Consider the following 25,008-nt stretch of genomic DNA (forward strand, 5'->3'; position numbering starts at 1 on the left):
TGGAATAGGATGGTTAGTGTCCAATTGGATAGAAAATTGGCTTAAGGACAGAAAACAACCAATCATGGCAAATTGTGTTTTTTTCAGACTGGAGGATGGTAGACAGTGGTGTTCTCCAAAGGTCAGTGCTAGGACCACTGCATTTATTTGCTATGACTTGGATCTTGGAATACAGAGTAGTATTTCAAAATTTGCCAATGATACCAAACTTGCAGGAGTTGCAAACAGTGAGGATGATATGTACCACCTGCAACAGGACATAGATCGGCTAACAGAACGGGCAGACAGGTGGCAAATGGAATTTAATACGACAAGTATGAGGTGATATATTTTGGCAGAAGTGATAGGCTGAGGCAATATAGATTTAATGGTGCAGGTCTAAAGACTGTGCAGGAACAGAGGGTCCGAGAGGTGCATGGGCATTGATCTTTGAAGGTGCAGGACATATCGAGAGAGTGGTTAGCAAAGCATATGGGAACTTGGGCTTCATAAATAGAGGCATAGAGTACAAAAGCAGGGAAGTTATGATGAACCTTTATAAAGCTCTGGTTAGGCCCCAACTAGAGTACTGCGTTCAATTCTGGTCACCACACTTCAGGAAAGATGTGAGGATCCTTGAGTGGGTGCAGAGGAGATTTACCAGAATGGTTCCGGGGATGGGGGATTTTAATTACAAGGTTAGTTTGGAAAAGCTGGGGTTGTTCTCCCTGGAGCAAAGGAGATCAAGGTGAGATTTGATAGAGGTGTACAAGTTTATGACAGGCTTAGATACGTTAGACAAGGAAAGACTGCTCCCATTAACTGATAATACAATGACTAGGGGACATAAATTGAAGGTTTTGGGCAGGTGATGCAGGGGGAATGTGAGGAAAAACTTCTTTATGCAGTGAGTGGTGATGACCTGGAACTTGCTGTCCACAAGGGTAGTGGAAGTGGAGACAATCAGTGATTTCAAAAGGAAATTGGATGGGCACTTGAAGGAAATAAACTTGTAGGGTTACGGGGATCGAGCAGGAGAGTGGGGCTGGCTGGATAGTTCCATGGAGAGCTGGCTGGACCTGATGGGCTGAATGGCCTCCTTCGAAGCTGTAAATGACTCTATGACTCTACTTCAAATTAACAATTAGGACTATTGCATTAGCTCTGCTTACTGTTTAACATAGAAATTTTACTGGTGTAGAGATTGCCTCCTGCAGATTTTTCTTTCTCATGATTTTCCTTTTTGACACCCCCTCCCATTCAGTTTTCATACTGGGACTCAATGCTGATCCTGGTGGACCATTCAGAGGAGCTGTAGTGGTGTGTGTGTCCACCTTCTGTCTCCCGTGATCCAATGGCTAAGTGAGTTTATCATCATACCTAACAATACTGGGAAAGTTCCAGGTACAGTCCCAAATCTGTGCCGAGTCAGTTAATCTTAGTGGGGACAGCAGTTCATTTGTGGCCTTGAAAGAAACCTGGCTGAGACGTGATGACACCTTCCCCCTAAATGAAGCCTACCAGCCTGGCTATACCTTCCACCACTTGCCCTGCCAAGACCATCGGACCTTGGTATGTTCCCTTACTCCTCTTGCCCTTTACTCCACCTTTGAGCATCTCAACTTGTTCCATCCCTCTCACCTCCGATTTAAAATCCTCGTTCTCTACCGTCCACCCAAGTACTATAAAAATGTTCACAGCGAGATATCTTCACTGTTTTCCTCCCTCAGCGACTTTTCATTCTCGATTTCAACCTCCTTTTCAATTCATCACGCTCTCGCTCCTGAGTTCACTCTCCTCGTATCCTCCCTTAATCTGACGATCAATGTAAACTCCCCAACCCATATTTATGGTACTTCCTTGACGTTGCCACCTCACATGGCCTCGCTACTCCCATTGTATCAATCACAGTTATGGCTATCTCTGTTCACTTCCTTGTATCGCTTTTCACTCACTTCCATAAAGGACTTCATTCTGTGTCCACCCCGGAAAATTCACTTACAACTGCACTTCCAAAATTCTCTATTTTTTAAAGATCCGAACCATCTAACCTTTGACCCTCCGTTCACCATGATCTTTCTGCGGTACCTATGCTATTTTCAAGCGCTGAAAACAGTGGAGGCACTAGAGGAGTAGAGAAAGTGTAGGGGGGTACTTAAAAAAGTACTTAGGAGAGCAAAGAGGGAGCACGAAAAATCACTGGCAGGCAAGTTAAAGGAAAATCCCAAGGTGTTTTATAAGTATATTAAGGGCAAGAGGATAACCAGGGAAAGAGTAGGGCCCATTAGCGACCAAAGTGGAAATCTGTGTGTGGAGCTGGAGGACCTAGGTGAGGTTTTAAATGATTACTTTTCATCTGTGTTCTCTATGGAGAAGGACGATGTAGGTGCCGAGATCAGGGAAGAGGATTGTGATATACTTGAACAACTTAGCATTGAAAGGGAGGAAATATTAGCTGTTTTAGCAGGCTTACAAGTGGATAAATCCCCAGGCCCAGATGAGATGTATCCCAAGCTGTTATGTGAGGCAAGGGAGGAGGCAGCAGAGGCTCTGACACAAATTTTCAAATCCTCTCTGGCCACCGGAGAGGTGCCTGAGGACTGGAGGACAGCGAATGTGGTACCATTATTTAAGAAGGGTAGCAGTGATAAACCAGATAAATACAGGCCGGTGAGTTTAACATCAATGGTTGGGAAACTATTGGAAAAAATTCTGAGGGACAGGATTAATCTCCACTTGGAGAGGCAGGGATTAATCAAGAATACTCAACATGGCTTTGTCAAGGGGAGATCATGTCTAACAAACTTGATTCTATTTTTCGAGGCGATGACTCGATGTGTAGATGAGGGTAAAGTAGTTGGTGTAGTCTACATAGACTTCAGTAAGGCTTTTGATAAGGTCCCGCATGAGAGATTGGTCAAGGAGGTCAGAGCCCAGGGGATCCATGGCAATTTGACAAATTGGATCCAAAATTGGCTTAGTGGCAGGAGACAGAGGGTGATGGCTGAAGGTTGTTTTTGCGATTGGAGGCCAGTGACCAGTGGTGTACCGTAGGGATCGGTGCTGGGACCCTTGCTGTTTGTTGTGTACATTAATGATTTAGACATGAATATAGGAGGTATGATCAGTAAGTTCGCAGATGACACGGAAATTGGTGGTGTCGTAAATAGTGAGGAGGAAAGCCTTAGATTACAGGACGATATAGATGGGCTGTGAAGATTGGCAGAGCAGTGGCAAATGGAATTTAATCCTGAGAAGTGTGAGGTGATGCATTTTGGGAGGACTAACAAGGCATGGGAATATACAATGGATGGTAGGACCCTCGGAAGTACAGAAGGTCAAAGGGACTTTGGTGTACTTGTCCATAGATCACTGAAGGCAGCAGCAGCACAGGTAGATAAGGTGGTTAGCTGAGGTATAGAATATAAGAGCAGGGAGGTTATGATGGAGATGTATAAAACGCTAGTTAGGCCGTAGCTGGAATACTGCGTACAGTTCTGGTCGCCACACTATAGGAAGGATGTGATTGCACAGGAGAGGGTACAGAGGAGATTCACCAGGATGTTGCCTGGGCTGGAGCATTTCAGCTATGAAGAGAGACTGGATAGGCTAGGATTGTTTTCCTTAGAGCAGAGAAGGCTGAGGGGGGACCTGATTGAGGTCTACAAAATTATGAGGGGCATTGATAGGGTAGATAGGAAGAAACTTTTTCCCTTAAAAGAGGGGTCAATAACCAGGGGCACAGATTTAAGATAAGGAGCAGGAGGTTTAGAGGGGATTTGAGGGAAAACGTTTTCAACCAGAGGGTGGTTAGAATCTGGAACACACTGCCTGAAGGGGTGGTAGAGGCAGGAACACTCACAACATTTAAGAAGTATTTAGATGAGCACTTGAAACGCCATACGTTACAAGGCTACGGGCTAAGTGCTGAAAAATGGGATTATAATAGATAGGTGCTTGATAGGCGGCACGGACACGATGGGCCGAAGGGCCTGTTTCTGTGCTGCTTAACTCTATGACTGATCTGCTTAAACACACCCTCACGTCCATCTTTAATGCCATACTCCCCATTAAAATGATTGCACACTCTCACCCTGGCTGTTTGCCCTGGTATGGTCCTCATCTCCACTTCCTTAAGTCCAAGGAACGCAGACTTGAACGGACATGGCAGACAACTGGTTTAGCCATTTACTGCTAGATCTGGCTGGACCATATAAAGCTCTATTGAGTCCTGCTCTCATCTGCCAAAACTGTTCACTATTGCAGGATCATCCTGCAATGCAAAGATATCCCTCAGCTTCTTTTCAATACGGCAAACTGTCCTTTTCAACCCCTCTCCTATCTCCTCCACTCTCACCTTCAACAGCAAGTGCAAAAAGTTCACGGATGTCTTTGCCACCAAGATTGAGATCATCTGATCAGCTACCTCTGTCACCTCCCTCCCTTCCCCTAGCTCTCCAGGACAAATGTCCTCTAAAGCTCCCCTCCGCCCTACCCTGAACTTGCATCATTCTTTAATTTCTCTCTCATCTCCCCTCATGCCCACCTGAGCCAAAGTTGGTCAGGGCTGATGGATCCATGAGACTCACATCCTGCTCCCTCAATCCTATTCCCACTAAATTGCAGACCACCGAACCTTCCTGGTTCCCATGTTAACTGATATTATTAATGGTTCCCTCTCCTCAGGTACTGTCTCCCTCTTCTTCAAAACTGCTGTCATCACTCCCCTCAAAATAAACCCTTGCCCCTCCATCCTCGCAAACTACCACCCCATTTCCAAAGTCCCTTTCCTCTCTAAAGTCTTTGAACATGTTGTTGCCTCCCAAATCCATACCTATCTTTTCCAGAACCCCATGTTTGAATCCCTCCAATCAGGCTTCTACCCTTGCTACAGTACCTAAACAGCTCTCGTCAAATAATGCACATGCATCTGTGACAAAGGTAAACTACCCCTCCACCTCCTCAAACTGTCTGCAGCCTTTCACATGGCAGACCAACCATCATCCTCCAATCCCTCTCCACTGTCATCCAGCTGTGCTGGGGCTGCACTCACCATTCTCATTTATCAAATCATAACCACAGAATCACTGCCCTGGCTTTTCTTCCAATTCCATTATGCCTGCTGTCCCCCAAGGGTCTCTCCTTCGCCTCTTCCTATTCCTCATCTACATGCTGTCCCTCGGTGAGATCATCCAGAAAACCAAGTACCAGTTTTCACATGTACGCTGACGACTTCCAGCTCTACCTCACCACCACCTCTCTCCACCCCTCCACTGTCTCTAAGTTGCCGGACGGCTTGCCCGATATCCAGTACTGGCTGAACATAAAGTTCCTCCAATTAAATACTGGGAAGACCGAAGCCATTGTCATCAGTCCCTGTTACAAATGCTGTTCCCTAGCTCGCGACTCCATTCCTCTCCCTGCCAACTGTCTGAGGCTGAACCAGACTGTTCGCAATCTTAATGTTAAATTTGACCCCGAGACGAGCTTCCGACCATGCCATCACTAAGACAGCTTATTTTCACCTCTGTAACATTGCCTGATTCTGCCTCTGTCTCAGATCAACTGCAAGTGAAACTCTCATCCATTCCTTTGTTACCTCTAGACTTGAGTATTCCAACGCACTCCTGGGCGGAGTTGGTGGCAACATCCTTGCGTAGTCATTGGTTGTAGGCAGGATCTGGCCCAGCTCTGCCTCTCCACCCCTTCGACACAAACCACCACGATCACCAACACCACCCATCCCCCACCCTCCACGACCACATCACAAGTGCCCTTGACATGGTCAAGACTCATAAGTGGCAATCATTTTCTTTATGTAAGCTGGTCAGATATAATCAGCAAAATCAAGACTCAGCGGGGTGAAAAGCATAGATGCATTTAAGAGAGGTACATGATGGAGAAAGGACAGAAGGGCATGTTGATATGCCAAGATGAAGTTAGGTGGGAGGAGGCTCATGTGGAGCATGAAAACTGGCATAGACCTGTTGGGTCAAATGGCCTGTTCCTGTCCTGTAAAATTTTATGTAATTTCTGTGTCTGTGTTTTTGTTTAAAATTTACATGTTCCATCACCAGTTGCAACTCTACATAATGTAATCGCGTACCTAGAACATTTTAAAGGAGCATAAAAACCAGATCCATAAACTGACAGTAAGAGAAGAGAAAGATGGGAAAAAGTATTCTGAACCATACAGTAATCCTGAACCAGCTGGTCAGGACACTGGCAGAATGAAGTCAAAAAGCAGACATCTGATTAACTAGTCATTCTGATTAACAGACTGGGGAAAGTGGAATTAAAAACATTCTATGCCTCACATGGAACATGTCTGTATTTGTACTGTGGGAGTACAAATGGGACATGTGCACTCACTCACAGCCAAGTTACTGGATTCGTTCTCAAAACAGTCAACTCGAGATATTTCCTTTTCAAATACAGTATTTTTGAGTTGAAAATCCCACACATCCAAGAAGCAAGAATCCAGCAAATAAATTAGTTCAAAGTTTGGTGGACCAATGGAAAGCATACATTCTGTTACACTCTGGTGTTGTAATATTTAGCTTCTGCCATTAGATGAATTCTGAAGAATTCAGTGACACAAATCAAATATTCCATCAACACAATACTGAACAAACCTGCACGCTTTCACTTAAAATGGATTGCCTCAATGGGTAAATCTACTGTGTACGTGTCGGTCTGAGCTGGGTGTTCTCAGATAGGATAGCAGTTTGGGTGTGACAGTGGGCCTCAGTGCCTTTGGATTAAGAAGGGGAAGGCCAGCCAGAATTCCAGCTCCTGATCATGAGTGGGGCACACTGGAAGTGCAAGTGTGTGAACCTCAGATGAGGACAGGGTTGGACTTGGCTATGACGCCCTCCAAACTTGAATAACTCAAGAACACTCAATTACATATGAAGAGTGGATATTTTGATGAGGTACATATAGATTGTTGGTAGCTATGAAACTGTACCTGAGCAAATAGAGTGTTGCAGGAAAACTGACATTTCTTAAGGTCTTGGTTTCCTTTTTCCCCATTTTCAATCTTCGCCTGATACAACAATCAAATGCAGTTAGTAAACTAAAACAAAGTCTATGACCAATGAAAAGATTAAGGTAAAAACTTTCTTGAACCACAATGTTTTCTTGTTAACTATATATATGGAACGTTACACTGTACTCATATAGAATGAATCTATCATGTAAAACTGTGATAGGTATATTCACACTCGGTAAAAGTCTATCGTGAAAAGGCCTGGACTGTGACATGCTGGAAAGTTGAGCTTGCTGATTTCTGGTTAAGTATAACAAGGATCATCAATTTGTGATGCTGCATGTTGAATTAGTTAGCGAGAAAATGTCAGGGTGTGTATTCGCGTGCGCATGTATGTGACAGAGTGACTGTATGTGACACAGCACATGCATATAAGAAATTGCGGATGCAACATTATGCTTAACCAGTCAAAGCCTGTGGTTGAGTATCTGGCACAGAATTAGTTTAGCTATCCAACAACAGACCTGGCTGGACCACATCAAGTGTTTTCGGGCCTCATTCTCCTCTGCCAAAACCGCTCAGTACTCCAGGATCTTCAGAGCAAAGATAACCCCTGGCTTCTTTTCTTTATGAATATCTCCTTAAATCCTTCTCCATTGTCCCCTTCACCCTTACCTCCAACAAGTGTGAGCAGCTCATGGATGTCTTTGTCATCAAGGTTGAGGCCCTCTGCTGCTTCACCCACCCCTTTCCCACTAAGCCAAACCTCTGCTCAGGCTCCTCTCTGCCCAAGCCCCGAACCTAGGTCTCTCTCTCTCTCCCAACTCCCCAATTCCCACTTCAAACTCACCTTGTCCAAAGACACCCATCTCTAACACTCTTGATCTTATTATTACTAAATTTCTGAATGCCAACTTGTCTTCCAGGCCCCCATACTACTGAGATTGTAAATGGTTCTCTCTTCTCAGCTCTATCCCTTCCCTTTCAAAACCACCAAATTTGCCACCTCCACATAAACCCATCTTCAACCCCCTTTGCCATTGATTACTATTACCCCATCTCCAACCTCCCTTTCCTCTTTAAAGTCCTTGAACGTGTCATTACTTCCCAAATCCATGCTCACAACTCCACGTTTAAATCGCTCCAATTAGGTTTCCACTCTGCCACTGCACTGTCATGGCCCACCAAAAGTCACAAATGACATTCTTTATGACTGCGACCACGGTGCATTATTCTTACTTAACCTCCTTGACCTCAGTGCAGGCTTCGACACTGTCAACCACACCATTCCAAAACTTCTCCTCCATTGTTCAGCTAGGGACGGTCCTCATTTGGTTCCACTCCTACCTGCTGAATTGTAGACAGAGCATTTCCAGTAATGACTTCACGACCACCCTGCATCGTTACCTCTGGAGTTACCCAAGAATCTATTCTTGCCTCCCTCCTATTCCTCATCTACACATTGCTTCTTGGCAACATCATCCAAAGACATGGGCTTCGACTTTAACCCTAGCTCCCTTTCCCAATGGACAGGAGAGGGTTGGGGAGGGGATTAAAATATCATGATATAATTCAACCCCATTCCCATCCATTTAAATTTTTACAAAGCCAGAGGAGACCATTGACAAGGCTTCTGCAAAAGGCAGCCTAATTAACATTCAAAAGTCACAGCCAAGTACATCATTGGCACCATGACAAACTTAATTGCAGATCAAGGGGAGGTCCAACCTGTCCACTGCCTGGCAGATGTGAGGAAGGATGTGCCAACTGTCTAAGTACAGAGGACTTGCTCCTTCAAGCACTCCTGGTGGACTTGGAGAAGTCGGATCCCTACCCACAGGCTTTTCAAGAAAGCCTTTGACCCCAGCCTCGATCTCGGCCCCAAACCTCTGCCTTCCCCTCTCATGGTTCCAATCTTCTGCCTTCCCCTCTCATGGCCTCCAATCTTCTGCCGCCCTTGATCACGGCCTCAATCTTCTGTCTTCCTCGCTTATGGCCCTGATCCTCTGTCTGCTCCAGCCAAGGCCCAGAGCTTCTATTTCCTCTCATTATAGCCTGGAACTTCTGCCTTGCCACTAATTAAAATTAATTTTTTAAAAACGTATTCTTTTTGTTTCTTTCACCCCTCTCTCTAATCCCATTTGTATTTCCCACTCTTTAGTTTGCTTCCTGCACAAGATTTAAATATAATTTATAGTTCCTGTTTTTTACTTCCTGGTTTGCAGTTTGCATGTCTCAGTGAGGATATTTCAGTCTGATTGGTTGAAAAGCTTCCCTGTTGCTTGACCTGTTTACAGATGCCAGAGATTTCCTGTAGAGGGTGTTGCAGTGAAACCGATGAAGGATTTGCGGAAACTTCCACTAACGAGCCTTCAAAATGTCTCTGGGCAATTGTATACAAGATGAACTATGAACTGTTTCTTTGCCTCTGAGAGCAAACTTTGGGCCATTATGCCAAACGTTGTCTGTCCATTTACTCCCTTGAATAGGATACACTACATACTGAGAAATAGTTTAATGCCCTCACATGACAATAAAAGTAAATGATAAAGAGAAATGTAACATGCCAGACATCTAAAACATCTATGGGCTTAATGTTACGTCAAATCATTGTACCATCTAGCCTTAAGCACAGGAATTTGCTTTTACTGATAATCAAACTGGCCCAGTCCGAATGCTTGTATCATATCATCTGATGACATTCTGCATGCTACACAAAGTCTCTTTGAAGGATGGATATAAAACCAATTGCTTGCTCATAAAGTTAAGTAAGTAAAATCTACACAAAGTAATCTCAGATTTCTTTTGATCCATTTTTTACCCTTTAGATCTTCATCTGCAAGAGCTGATGTGTGGATGCGATGACCCTAATATCCATGCAGCAATCCATACACATTTCCCCAAAGCAATGCTGCTTCACTATAACAAGATAAAAAAAAAGCCCTTGTACAGTAGAAAATGCAGTGCCTGAAAGAAAAGGCAAAGAAAGAAAACCTTGAGAAATATTATAGACTGACCCCTCTCTGTGATGGGTATTCACTTATACAGGAAATGTATATTTAATTTTTCAGCAAATTGCACCTTTTCATTTAAAACCCAAATGGCTAGGGGGAGAAATCCATCCACATAGTGCCACTTCTAGTGACACTAAGTACTTACCTTGATTCCCCGGGGGCAGGCAGTGACGCAGGATGCTGCCTCCATGGCCCTTGCGACGTTCTTCATATATCAAATGAATTTCACCCCCTAGTTTCTTATTTAACTTTTATATAAATTACAACAGGTAGGAACACTTCCCTCACAGTATTCACCTAAATGCAGCATTCAGAACTTAGAAATAGGGTTAGGCCATTCAACCACCCGAGCCTGTTCTGCCATTCTTTTAGATCATTGCTGATCTGTATCTTAACTCCATCTGCCTGTCTTGGTTCTGCAATCTTTTATACCCTTGCCTAACAAAAACCTATCAATCTCAGTTTTTAAATCTTCAGCTGACCTAGTCTCAACTGCCTTTTGAGTTTCAGATTTCCACTGCATTTTGTAGCATTCAACAGCATATTAATATAACTCAGCTTCCATTCCCTGTAACTACAACAATCCACCGCATTGGTAAGCATGTATTTAGTTGGTGAGGAAAGGGATTTATTCACACCAATAGGTGTGTTGCGGATTCCCACGACACATTGTTAATTTTCGTAATGTAAACCAGAGAAAACCACCTTCCAAATGACAATGGGACTTCTTGAATGGACATTTCTTGATTTTGATAGGCTAAATTAGTTGCAATATCTGTTTTGGGCTGAAATCTTCCTAGAATCATAGAAAGTTTATGGCACAGACAGAGGTCACTTGGCCCATCATGTCTGTGCTAGCTGAAACACATTCTACCCATTCTAATTCCACCTTCCAGCATTTGGTCATCAGCCTTGCAGATTACAGCACTTGAGGTGCATATCCTGACTTCTTTTGAATGAGTTGAGGGTTTCTGCTTCAACTATCCTTTCAGGCAGTGAGTTCCAGACCCTCCACCACCCTCTGGGTGAAAAAACTTTTCCTCATCTCCTCTCTAATTTTTCTACCAATAACTTTAAATCTATGCCCCCGAGTCACTGACCTCTCTGCTAAGGTGAATAGACCCTTCACCTCCACTCTATCCAGGCCCCTAAATCAGATCTCCCCAGAGCCTTCTCTGTTCCAAGGAGAACAACCCCAGCCTATCCAATCATTCCTCATAGCTGCATTTTTCCAGTCCTAGCAACATCCTCGTAAATTTCCTCTGTACCCACTCTAGTGTAATTACATCCTTTCTGTAATGAGGTGACCAGAACTTCACACACTACTCAAGTTGTGGCCTAACCAATGATTTATACAATTCCAGCATAACCTCCCTGCTCTTATATTCTATACCTCGGCTAATAAAGGAAAAGATCCCATATGCCTTCTTAACCATCTTATCGACTTGTCCTGCTACCTTCAGGGATCTCTGGACATTTACCCCAAGGTCCCTTACTTCCTCTACACCTCTCAGGCTTTTCCAATTAATCGTGTATTCCTTTGCTTTGTTTGACATCCCCAAATGCATCACCTCACACTTCTCCGGGTTAAATTCCACTTGCCATTTTTCTGTCCATCTGACCAGACCATCAATATATTCCTGCAGCTTACAGCTATCCTCTTCGCTATCTACCACACAACCAATCTTTGGTTCGTCTGCAAACTTCTTGATCATGTCCCTCACATTTACATCCAAATCGTTAATATATACCACTGAAAGCAGGGGACCCAGTACTGAGCCTTGCAGATCACCACTGGAAACAGCCCTCCAGTCACAAAAACACCCGTCAATAATTACCGTCTGTTTCCTGCCACTGAGCCAATTTTGTATCCACCTTGCCGCATTTCCCTGGATCCCATGGGCTTTTTTTTTTACCAGTCTGCCATGTGGGACCTTGTCAAAAGATTTGCTAAAATCCATGTACACCATATCAACTACACTACCCTCATCTATCTTCCTTGTTATTTCTTCAAAAAATTTGATCAAGTTGGTCAGACAAGATCTTCCCTTAATAAATTCATGCTGACGATCCTTGATTAATCTGTGCCGTTCTAAGTGACAGTTTATCCTGTCTCTCAGAATAAATTCCAATAATTTGCTCACTACTGAGGTTAGGCTGATTGGCTGTAATTATTCGGTCTATCCCTCACTCCCTTTTTAAACAGAGGAACAACATTAGCAGTCCTCCAATCCTCCGGCACCACACCTGTATCCAGTGAGGACTGGAAAATGATGGTCAGACCGTCTGCCATTTCCTCTCTTGCTTCATTTATCAGCTTGGGGTACATTTCATCCGGCCCTGGTGATTTATCAACTTTCAAGGATGCTAATCCCATTAATATGTCCTCTCTCCCTATGTTGTTTACATCCAATATTTCACATCCCTCTTCTTTAACTACAATATCTGCATCTTCCCTGTCTTTTGTGAAGGCAGACACAAAGTATTCATGAAGAACAATACCAACATCTTCCGCCCTATACATAGGTTACCTTTTTGGTCTTTTATGGGTCTTTCCTTAGTTATCCTCTTACTCTTAATGTATTGATAAAACATCTTTGGGTTCACCTTGATTTTGCTTGCCAATATTCTTTCCTGTCTCCTCTTAGCTTTCCTAATATCCTTTTTGATTCCACCCCTCCACTTTTTACACTCCTCTCGGCTTTCTGTAGTATTGAGTTCTGTGTGTTGGGTGTAACCTTTACTGCCTTATCTTACCCTGTAAGCTCCTTGACATCCATAGGCTCTAGAGTTGGCCATTGCACCCTTTTTCTTTGTGGAAACATGTTTACTCTGAACCCCTTGAAACTCCCCTTTGAATGCCTCCCATTGCTCTGACACTGATTTACCTTCAAGTAGCTGTTTCCAGTCCACTTTCACTAAATCACTCCTCAGCTTAGTAAAATTGGCCTTGCCCCAATTGAGAACTCTTACTCCTGTTCTATCCTTGTCCTTTTCCATAATTATGTTAAAACTGACTGAATTATCATCACTATCACCAAAAAGCTCTCCCACTGCCACTGCTTCCACCTGCCTATCTTCATTTTCTAAAACTAAGTCTAAACCTCTGCCCCCTCTTGTTGGACTTACTACATACTGGCCAAAAACGTTCTCCTGAATGAACCTCAGGAATTCTGCTCCCTCAATTCCTTTCACACTAAAACTATCGCAGTTAATAGCGGGGTAGTTAAAATCCCCTACTATTACTGCCCTATTGTTTTTGCACTTTTCAGAGATTTGCCTACATATCTGCCCTTCTATCTCCCTATGACTGTTTGGGCATCTATAGTATACTCCCAGCAGTGTGACTGCCCATTTTTTGTGTGTTAGCTCAATCCATATGGCCTCATTTGATGAACCTTCCAACATATCATCCCTTCTCATAGCTGTAATAGTTTCTTTGACCGAAATTGTCACTCCCCCTCCTTTCTTATCCCCCTCCCTATTGCGTCTGAAAACCCTGTAACCAGGAACATTGAGCTGCCATTCCTGTCCCTCCTTAAGCCATGTTTCTGTAATAGAGATGATATCATATTGCCAGGTGTCTATCTGTACCCTCAACTCATCTGCTTTATTTGCTTGAGCACTGCCAAACTCTTTTTTAAATTTTCTAACCTTTCTTTCCTCTGTCTTCCAGACTCATCCATTAACTTTCTGCCTTCCATTTTCATTTCTGATTTTGTCCCAACTGAGTCTACCCTCAGGTCCCCATCCCCTGCCAAATTAGTTTAACCACCACCCCCACCACAAAAGCACCAGCAAAACATCCTGCAAAGAACTCAGTCCCGGCTCTGTTCAGGTGCAACCCGTCTGGCCTGTACAGGCCACATCTCCCCCAGAGTCGGTACCAATGTCCCAAGAATCTAAAGCCCTCCCTCTTGCACCATCTTTCCAGCCACGCGTTCAGCTGTCTTATCTTTCTATTCCTGTACTCACTTGCGTGTGGCACTGGGAGTAAACCAGAGATTACTACTTTTGAGGTCCTGTTTGCCAATTTCTGACCTAGCTCCCTAAATTCTGATGCAGGACCACATCCCTCTTTCTACCTACGTCGTTGGTTCCGATGTGGACCACAACTGCTGGCTGTTCACCCTCCCCCTTCAGGATGCTCTGCAATATGATCTTCCCGACAGGTGAAACACAGCATGGGCCAGGAAGCGTCTCCGTTGCCCTACCATCCACCTCTGAGGTGGAGGAGGGAGCCTCAGAGGGTGCAGCGTCACATCCTCACGAAGCACCAAGTATCAGCACAGATACTTAAACATCGGTAGGGATTAGCGCGTACGGGGAGTCGCTTTCACATACTGGTGTGAGCACAGCACAGTTGCCGGGCCATCCACCAGAGGCAGAATCGGCCGACGCCTCACACACTCGGAGGAGAGTGGGATGCCAGGCCAGTGCAGAGCCGCACGCTGATGACGTGCCTCTGAGAACATCAATTCGTCAGGAGATGTTGCAGGTGCAGCATGAGGTCCTTGAAAATCTGGCGGAGTTGCTGCGCTAACGCTGCGCGCTATGACTCATACGCTGGAGACATCCATCCAGAGTATGAGTTCAGCAAACTCTCAGGCATTTGAACATCTGGCTACCTCCGTTGAAAGACTGGCGGCTGCAGTAAAGGGGCCAGTTCTGGATTCAATTCGTGACCTCAGAGCGAGTGTGGCCTCCCTGAACCAGAACACTGGAGAGCAGATTCTGATGCACTGGCGACAGGTCGAGGCCGCTCATCCCTCTAATGTCATCATCGAGGACCAGCCGATCCTCACGAGGGCACAGGGGCAGCAGATCACATATGGGAGCTCCTCTCAGGGTGCCTCTGATGCATCCTGCAGCTCCTTGCTCCCTCTGCCAAGGACATGTGAACCGCGAAATCACAGGGTGTTACAGGGTGCTCATGAGATTTATCAGGAGAACCCTGAGATGCCACGGCCGCGAGCAGGCAGACGACGTCCGCCAAAGTCACTACAAGCAGGGCGGCAACCAGATCATCCACCTGCCTCTGGTGAGTCTGGTGGTGAGGGATCATCCACCCTAATGAGCACTCGCAAACGATATAAGAAATCACTGTCACTGGTTCACTGGGTGACATGTAAGTTATATATTTGATTTGTGTTAGAATAATTCTATTAAATTTGGTGTTTTGACATGTCATTCCTGAAGTGTCATACAACATCATTGCTCAACACAAGTAGTTTTAAATGTGAGGTCACACTCTTTGGTTGCGTTCCTCATGATGTGAAGGATTGCATCGTCACATTATCGCTCCACCTAAAGGTGGAGATCCTCAGATCCTCACAGTGACTCATCTCATAAGGCAATATCAATTTTGTGAAAATTTTTATCCTCTCAATGGAAACACCTGCCTATTAGAGACTCCTTGGTCTCTCTAGCAGTTGAGCCAATTTACAATCACCTTTCCCTCCCTGATCATCATTTGACTGATGTCCAGCTTCCTCATCAGAAACTTCATTATCATCTGATGACCCACCTCCACAGTGAACAATTCCCATAGTTGTACAGCAGAACAGATGCTTTAACCACAGGTGTTAGCTTCCAACTGTTAGGACTGGCTCACGAAAGCCCCTTCTGTTCACCCAATAACTCAGAGTAGACTGGTACCGATCAGCAGTGCATATCATTCAGATGACTCCTTCAGCACAAGATGCAAGTAACACCCCTTGTTAGGATAAACAACCAACATCTGAACTAATAAGGATCAAAAATAAAATTTATTCCTCCAACTCCCTCAAGAATCAATGCCTGCCGCCCTTATGAGCCTGCCGGGTTCCCGAGACGCCCCACGGCCGTAAAATCAGACAGCACACGTAAAATTGCTGTCAATTGCTTTTTCAAGTACCTTAATCAGCTTTCAATTGATTGTAGTTGGGCGACGAGCACAGACTCGATCTCATCCGACTTCCTGCACTGGTTCAATTGTGTCTGCGCGTGATGACGCCGGGGACCCGGCCTGATGTCATCGCACTCCATTTTACCTTCCGGACGCCTCCAATGGGACCAGATTCCTAACGGTAAAATTCCGGCCACTGTCTCTAAGCTGCAATACTCACCAGCCAATCACCTACCTGCTTCCCTGTGATGTCACACCTCTTCTTCCTTTTTCCGAATGCAGGCTCCAACTGGTTACAGGCAACAGCAAGCCCCGCTGGTCTCACTGATTCACGCTCTTTATAGCCTGGCTATTCTCGCTGATTCGCATTGTTCCGACTGAGTGCAGTCAAATTATTTTCTAACTCCCCTCCTTACCGAACACCCTCACTTACCAAACTCCCTTCTTCACACTCTGTGCCCTCCAACAGCACTCAGTGTAGACAAGCAGCACTGAGAGTCCTCTGAATTTATACTCTGAAAACAATGCTGTGTCACCTCTGCTGGAGCTCAGAGAACAGTTTAAGCTAGCTACCTAATTAACCAACTACAGCTACTCAGAGAGCTTGTATACCCGTTTAAACTGTAAGAAACCGAACATACCTCTTAACTTAAACAATTTCAATTAATTGCTAAATGTAAACAAAACAAAAAAAACTAGACTTTAGAGAGATTAACCCTTAAAATCCACTCATTTACCAAACTCCCTTCTTCACACTCAGTGCCCTCCAAGAGCACTCAGTGCAGACAAGCAGCACTGGGAGTCTCCTGAATTTATACTTCTTCATTTTCGTTCCAAACATAAAATGACATTTCCCTTCACTCAATTTAGTAAGTGTTCCACTTGCAGCTCCTATGGCTATGATATTTTTCAATATTTCATGTTTTTATTCAGTCATCATACTTGTATCTCTGGAGATCTGACTTGTCCTCTGGCAAAACATGCCTGCATTTCTGAAGACGGTAGACTTCTATTTTGCAAAATGCGAACAACAAGCTGTATCTGTCAGCTTGTTATCATCCCAGTTTACAGCAAAAGCTTTAAAAGTTAGGAGGTTATAAATGAGCAAAGTCATAATCATTAAAGAAATACAAGACTTTTATTAAAAAAACTCAATCATATTCATAGCTAATGTCATGCTCGACCTCAACCAGCCAAGAATGAGGCATATTAAATTTCAAACTGTTGCTGAAATGAAGAAAGGACTTGTTTAAAAAAAAAAATCACCAGGCCCTTGGCTGGAAAAACATTTTTGCATACTAACAGCCAGTGTTTGGAAGGACAAAGGGGCTATTCCCTGCTCCAATTTAACGCACAATGGACTTTGAGCACAAGGCATTGTGTGTAAGGAGAGGCATTCCAGGGTCGAATTAGACCAGAGAATCCACAAACAAACATGGTCAGACCAGCTAGCCACATGACTAACCTGCTTGGCAATCTGGGTTTTTCTGAATTGTACAAACAGTTTGAACTCAGAGAAACTGCAGAATGCTCCTAGACTGAAAAGACCTCTCCTGGCTGGCTCGCTAGGGCCTCTCCTGTCTGCCCCCATCTCTTTTTCACGGAACTCCAAATCCACTGAACCACATGAACCTCAAGAGAGAAAAGTCTCCTACAGCGAACAAGGTTTAAGAAGAATACTGGGCCTCAATGAAAAGCAAGATCTACCTACAATCAAAGACTCTACAGTGAGCTCGAAGATCTGTAACAAAAACCCTCTTCAGAGATTGCCTCAAACTTTTCCACTTTATTTCTTCTGCTCTGTTCAGTCTCTATCTGCATGTGTGTATCGCATATGCATGCTAGCATGGACACGTCGTGTATCCGTAGGCGTTAACCGAATTGGAGTTTAAGTTTAATAAATTGCAAACTTTCTTCTTTAAACCTAAGAAAACCTGTTTGTGCTGGTCCCTTTGCATTATAATTGGAAAGCAGTGAACAAGGATTCACCAAGGAGGAGCAAAAAACATAGTGTGTTTAAAATAAAACCGTTACCGTCAGACCAGGTGAAGGCAAAGAGGGACTGCTAGACCCCTCTCTCACCTGGTAACAGAAATTTGGGTGCTATCGTCCGGAATTGACCCACAGCCAAACAAGAGAAATTGGGAGTGGGAAGCCAAATTGTTCCCAATCAAAAAAAGAGTATGATTTCCATACAGGTTTTCTTGTGGTTGGTGTGTGCTTGAATACTAACATGTCTGCGACTGTAGCTAGTAGCTCCCCAGGCCAGGGTGATGTAACTTGGGATAAGGTAAAAGCATTGTCTATGGAGGACTTGAGGAAAATGGCTGAGCAGTGTGGGATCATTGTACATGGCAAGGCTAGGAAGTCTGAACTCCTAAGGCTAGTGGTCAACCATTCTTCCCATGAATCGGAAGAAGCTAAAACAGGGTTAGATGTAGACCCAGACAGGGTATTGCTTGCAATGGTACAATTGGAACAAAGGAAACTTGAATTCGAAGAAAGGGAAAGAGAGAGAGAGAGACAGGAGAAAGAGAGAAAGAGGCAGGAGAAGAAGAAAGAAAGAGCCCTCCAGAAGGAACGTGAAGAAAAAGAAAACAGGAAAAGGAGAAAGGGATGCATTTTACGCCACCCCAGCGGGTCGGATGGTGGCGTGGGGGCGGCGTAAAATTGAGCGAGAGGCTCTGGGAGGCCTACCCGCCTCCGGTCAACTTTACGGCAGTCGGGAGGTGGAGGGAAACGGCCTGCCCACCCAAGGCCAATGTCCACTAAACGGCCACTTAAGGGCCCTTGCCCGCCTCCATGGGTATTTTACCCGTGGCAAGTCGGCATGCTGGGGATGTGAAAGGCCGCCCAGTGATAGCTGCTGGCCTTTCCGCACCCCGGTGGGGCCATGGCAGTTGGGCACAGGGTTCCCGATTGAGGGCCGCCCTCGCCTCCCAACCCAACCTCAGGATCCAAGACGCTCCCCCTCCCCCCAAACGACCACTCCAGCCTCACCAGTGAATGAACGATCTCACTGGTGAGGCATGCCCAACTTACCTTTGTTCCTGGCTCCATGGCATCGTCTGGGCTGCAGTCCCAGCAGTGGCCATCGCTCCCGGTGGCACAGCTCGGACTGCCGGCCCGCTGATTGGCTGGCAGCTCACTGAGGTGGGACTTCCTCCCTCAAGCGGGTGGAAGTCCTGCCTTGGGACAATTAAAGCCTGGGGACCCGTAAAATGCAGGCTAGGTGGAAGCGGGTTCGCCAACGACTTTTACGTCGGTGGCGAAGTCCCGTCCACCTCAGGTAAAATCCAGCCCAAAGAAAGAGAGACAGAAGCAGGAGAGAGAGAAAGAGAGAGCTTTCCAGAAGGAACGCGAAGAAAAACAAAGACAGGAGAAGGAACGAGAGAGAAGGAATGCAAAGAGAGTGAGCTGAAGCAGCTTGAGTTAACTAGGGCGTGACAGAGTAACCCCAGTGAAAGCATGGCAGAGCAAAATTTAGGGCTGGGTACAGAATAGTTAGAACCAGCTCAACTAATCCCAAAATTCATTGAGGAAGATGTAGAACCACTGTTTGTGTCCTTTGAGAAAGTGGCAAGGCGGCTAAAATGGCCAGCTGAGACCTGGCCTCATTTATTAAAAAGCAAGCTAACCAGAAAAGCCTATGAGGTTTATTCCCTGTTGCCAGATGAGAGTTCATCAAATTATGAACTGACAAAAAATGCTATCCTCAGGGCATATGAATTAGTACCCGAAGCCTATTGCCAAAACTTTAGAACTCTCAAGAAGCAAGCTAATCAAACTTATCTGTAGTTTGAAAGAAGTAATCAGCTGGCTTTTGACCAGTGGCTGAGGGCTCTTAAAAGTACAGCTCAGCTATGAGAATCTCATAGAAGTAATTCTGTTAGAGGAATTTTAAAACTCTCTCCCACTGTCCGTAAAGACCCATGTAGAGGAGCAGCGGGTTCAGAGAGCCCGGCAAGCAGCCGTTCTGGCTGATGAATTTGCTTTAATTTATAAGTCGGTTTCTCAGGGGAAGAACCTTTCCAAATCACCCCCACAAATCCGAAAAGAACAAAGGGTGGGAAGGTGATAGGAGCCCAAGCAGTCCTGGGAGAGAAAGAAGAGCAGGAGACACAGGGGACCCTCCTCTAGCCAAAAAGAAAGGTATTGTGATCCGGAGTGAGACCCAGAGACCTGTGTGCTTCCACTGTAATAAAGCAGTGCATTTAAAAGCTGCCTGCTGGAAGCTAAAGGGAAAACCGGTAGGGCTAATCAGGGCACAGCAGCTCAGTGAAGACAGGAAGCTGATGCAAAGCACAGCAGAACAAGCTGTGGCTTTAACTGCAGTAAGAGAGAGACCCAGGAAGCTTATGGCTGCAAGTGCAGGAAAAGTCAATAGGATTCCTGAGGGTTATCAAGGTTTTGTGTCTGAAGGGAAAGTAACCCCATACCCCTCGAGTGGGGCAAGCAAGACCATAGTAATTCTCAGGGACACAGGGGCCACTAGATCCCTTTTACTGGGAAATGCCTGACCTTTCCCACAGAGAGTGCAGTGAACACCAGAATGTTGGTGAATGGTATTGGAGGACAGTGCATGCCTGTACCTGTACACCAGGTGCACCTGAAGTGCGACCTAGTTTCGGGATTGGTGACCGTAGGGATTGTCCCTAGTTTGTCTGTGATGGGATTGACCTGCTCCTAGGTAATGATCTGGCGGGGTGAAAGTGGTAGCCCCCCAAATAGTGAAAGACCGCAGGAGGTCAAAGAGACAGGGCCGTGGCAGGAGACGGACACCTGCAGTTTCCCTGAATGTGTAGTGGATCAAGCCATGATCAAAACAGCTCCCCCAGAGGACACTGAATTGGCACTGCAGGCAGATGACCAGGTCTGTCTGTCTGAGACTTTCTTTGGAAAGTTAGGAGGCCCAGGGAATAAATTAAATGGATTTTCCCTAGCTGAGGCTCAGCAAGCTGACCCAGTAGTGTGACAGTTAGCACAGGCTGCCCAGACTGAAAGTGAAGCAGAGGGAGTCCCTGATTGCTACTATGTAAAGAATGAGGTATGATAAGGAAATGAAGTTATCCTCACAGACCTGAGACCAAGGGGTGGACAGTTGTTCACCAGTTAGTGGTGCCGCAGAGGTACCGGAGAGAAATATTAAGAAGGATCCACGAGACTACAGTGGCTGTGCATGCCAGTATACGAAGGACCAAAGCCCGCAAAAGACAGCAGTTTAGAACATAGAACATAGAACAGTACAGCACAGTACAGGCCCTTCGGCCCACGATGTTGTGCTGAACTTTTAACCTACTCTAGGATCAAACTAACTACCTACCCTTCATTCTACTATCATCCATGTACCTATCCAAGAGTCGCTTAAATGCCCCTAACGTATCTGCTTCTACTACCAGCGCTGGCAGCGCATTCCACGCACCCACCACTCCCTGTGTAAAGAACCTACCTCTGACATTTCCCCGAAACCTTTCTCCAATCACCTTAAAATTATGCCCCCTGGTGATAGCCCTTTCCACCCTGGGAAAAAGTCTCTGACTATCCACTCTATCTATGCCTCTCATCATCTTGTACCCCTCTTATCAAGTCACCTCTCATCCTTCTACGCTCCAATGAGAAAAGCTAGCTCCCTCAATCTTTCTTCGTAGGACATGCCCTCCAGTCCAGGCAGCATCCTGGTAAATCTCCTCTGCACCCTCTCTAAAGCTTCCACATCCTTCCTATAATGAGGCGACCAGAACTGCACAACATTCCAAGTGTGGTCTAACCAGGGCTTTATAGAGCTGCAGCATAACCTCGCGGCTCTTAAACTCAATCCCCCTGTTAATGAAAGCCAACACACCATACACCTTCTTAACAACCCTATCAACTTGGGTGGCAACTTTGAGCGATCTATGGACATGGACCCCAAGATCCCTATGTTCCTCCACACTACCAAGAATCCTGTCTTTAAGCCTGTATTCCGCATTCAAATTCGACCTTCCAAAATGAATCACTTCACACTTTTCCAGGTTGAACTCCATCTGCCACTTCTCAGCCCAGCTCTGCATCCTGTCAATGTCCCGTTGCAACCCACAATGCCTTCCACACTATCCACAACTCCAGCAACCTTCGTGTCATCAGCAAACTTGCTAACCCAGCCTTCCACTTCCTCATCCAAGTCATTTATAAAAATCACAAAGAGCAGAGGTCCCAGAACAGATCCTTGTGGAACACCACTGGTCACTGAGCTCCATGCTGAATACTTTCCATCTACTACCACCCTCTGACTTCTATGGGTCAGCCAATTTTGTATCCAGACAGCCAACTTTCCCTGAATCCCATGCCTCCTTACTTTCTGAATGAGCCTACCATGGGGAACCTTATCAAATGCCTTGCTAAAATCCATAATTTGATTGGCCTAAACTCCACAAAGATGTGGTGGAGTGCTGCAGGATTTGCCACATCTGCCGGGCGAGGGGAAACCCAACCTCCAGTGAAACCTGCACCCCTAATTCCTGTACCGGTGTTAGGAGGACCCTCCAGCAGAGGGCTGGTGAACTGTAAGGGACCCTCGCCGAGAACAAAAAGGGACAGGCAGGCTCAAGGCTGGCAAAAGCTGAGACAGGGAAGGGGAAAAAGTGACCAAGAAGGCAGGATAAAGGAAGTCCGGGAGGAATCCGGATGAAAACCCCTATTGTCCAGTCAGCCAACCCCGACAAATGTGAGAAGTTGGACCCCACATCCTCCTACGTAAATGCAGACAGTAGAAACACTCCACCAGGAACCTGCAGAGGCAAAGAAAGACCTCTAGGGGGCAGAGAAACTGTGAGGGTGATGCCTCACCTAGTCAAAGTGCCACATAGGAGTGCAGAGAGTCTGCACAAATACCCGCAGGCAGGAGTGTCCCAAAGAACAAACGGGACATTAGCAAAGAATCCTCTCCCACAGTCAGAAAACGAGAGAACCATGCATCGCCTGACGGCAAAAGCCTTTGCATGACTCAGCAAAGCATTGAAGGAGAGTTCAGGATAGACCTTCCCACTACTGACTCGCCTGGAAAAAAAATTCCAACTCAGGGCTAATTAAACCTAACCATCTCAAAAACCCTAGACAGCCATGGAAATGGGCAAACTGAAGAAAAACTTCCCCAAAAAACCACATGATTATTGGAATGCCAAAAAAGATGCAATTAAAGCAACACTGCCACTAAGAAAAGACAGGCTGTAATAAGCTTTATGATTTATGAATGAATGGGAATGAATAAGAGAAAAGCATTATTTTTTTCTGTATCTTATATTTTCTCATGACCCTTTTAATGAAATGCGCTTTTCTCAACTGGCATTTCATTCCACTGGGTGTGGAGGTGTCATGCTCGACCCCCACCTGCCAAGAATGAGACATATTAATTTTGTCATTTAAAAAACATTGATTTGAAAACTGCTCCTGAAATGAAGAAAGGACTTGTTTGAACAGTCAAAAGACCCTTGGCTGGAAAAACATTTTTGCATACTAACAGCCAGTGCTCAGAAGGACAAAGGGGCTATTCACTGCTCCAATTTAACCCACAACGGTCTTTGAGCACCAGGTATAGTGTCTAAGAGACATTCCAGGGTCGGCGAAGACCAGAGAATCCACAAACAGACGTGGTAAGACCAGACATGACTAACCTGCTTAGCAATCTGGGTTTTTCTGAATTGTACAAACAGTTTGAATGCAGAGTGTCTGTTTTGCTCCTGGACTCAAAATAAAAACCTCTCCTGCCTGCTCTTATCTCTTTCTCACGGAACTCCAAACCCACTGAAGACACATGAATCCCAAGAGAGAAAAGTCTCCTACAGTGAACAATGTTTAAGATGAATACTGGGCCCCAACGAAAAGCAAGATCTACCGACAATCAAGGACTCTACAGTGAGCTCAAAGATCCGTAACAAAAGCCCTCTTCAGAGATTGCCTCAAACTTTTCCACTTCATTTCTTCTGCTCTGTTCTGTTTCTATCTGCATGTGTGTATCGCGTATGCATGCTAACATGGGTGCATCATGTATCCGTAAGCATTAACCAAATTAGAATTTAAGTTTAATAAATTTCAACCTTCTTTTCTTTAAACCTAAAAAAACCTGTTTATGCTGGTTTCTTTGCCTTATAATTGGAAAGCAGTGAACAAGGATTCACCAAGGGGCAGCTACAAACAGTGTGTTTAAAATAAAACCCGGTTATGGTCAGACCAGGTGAAGGCTGAGAGGGACCCCTAGACCCCTTTCTCACCTGGTCGTAACACTACCTGCAAGCATTTTTTAAAATTTGTGGTGCAGGTCTGCTAGAGTAATTTACTTGTACTGAATTACACAAGCAAGTACTTTCCCATGCAATAATCCATTGCTGGATGTTATTTTTGCAGGATAGCAATTCAAAAGCATTTGCATTTTCAGACGGGATCATATGATGCTCAGAAATCAGATACACATTTTAATTTCACACTCCATCAAGTTTTACAGCTTTAGCTCTGATCAACAAAAAGGCCTACCACACTACCCTCCTTTACTAAGACATGTGTGGAAAGAATTTTGTGAAACTACAGAAGTGTTAAGCGAAGAAAGCACTGCCACTTACCTCCGTCATCCCTGAAACTTCACCCTTTAGTAATGGTTTGACGATTGAAGGAGTGTGGATCTTTCCATTTTGTGCTGGCTTTCCCTTCATGAAATGTTTCCCTGTTTCATAAATATCTACCTCGATCATTTTGCCCAGAAATTCAGGTTGCTTGGACACCAGAACCTTAGGGGGAGGGAGAGAAAAACTCATGCTTACACAGTAAAAATAAGCAACTAAGATTTAGACTTTTAGGCAGAGTTGAAGGCTTCAGAATCTATGGAAAAAACATGGTAAATTGAGCCAGAGAGGGTCTATTTACCTCACTGTAATCAAGACCATTTTCCTTTCACTAACTTCCTTCCTGTACCTTTTCTTTGGGCTTAATTTTTCTGGTGTAACTTGTTCATTATTTCTTCTATTTTAATTTCCCTATTTTTTCCCCCTGGCATTGGCACTTGTCCTTTAATTTTGGAGAGGCTGGAGAGGCTCATAATCAAGCAAGAGCACTGCCACAGCATTAGCTAAACTAAAGCATATGAGCATATAAAACTAATGGGGCAGGAA

General features: G+C 45.0%; 1 protein-coding gene across 3 annotated transcripts in view; it reads right to left on the reverse strand.

Annotated features, from left to right (window-relative positions):
- Positions 1-25,008, reverse strand: part of cdkal1 (CDK5 regulatory subunit associated protein 1-like 1) — a 1,149,347-nt gene that overhangs the window by 19,832 nt on the left and 1,104,507 nt on the right. For 2 of the 3 annotated variants that reach the window (XM_068056978.1, XM_068056983.1), the window contains exons 14-15: positions 24,463-24,627; positions 6,950-7,027 (exon numbers count right to left, since the gene is read on the reverse strand). In XM_068056978.1, the coding sequence (XP_067913079.1) occupies positions 6,950-7,027; positions 24,463-24,627 (243 nt within the window). The remainder of the gene's footprint in view (positions 1-6,949; positions 7,028-24,462; positions 24,628-25,008) is intronic. The other variant, XM_068056992.1, reaches the window with a different exon arrangement.

The sequence above is a fragment of the Heterodontus francisci genome, chromosome 2 (genome assembly GCF_036365525.1).
Source record: "Heterodontus francisci isolate sHetFra1 chromosome 2, sHetFra1.hap1, whole genome shotgun sequence".
Lineage (NCBI taxonomy): Eukaryota > Metazoa > Chordata > Chondrichthyes > Heterodontiformes > Heterodontidae > Heterodontus > Heterodontus francisci.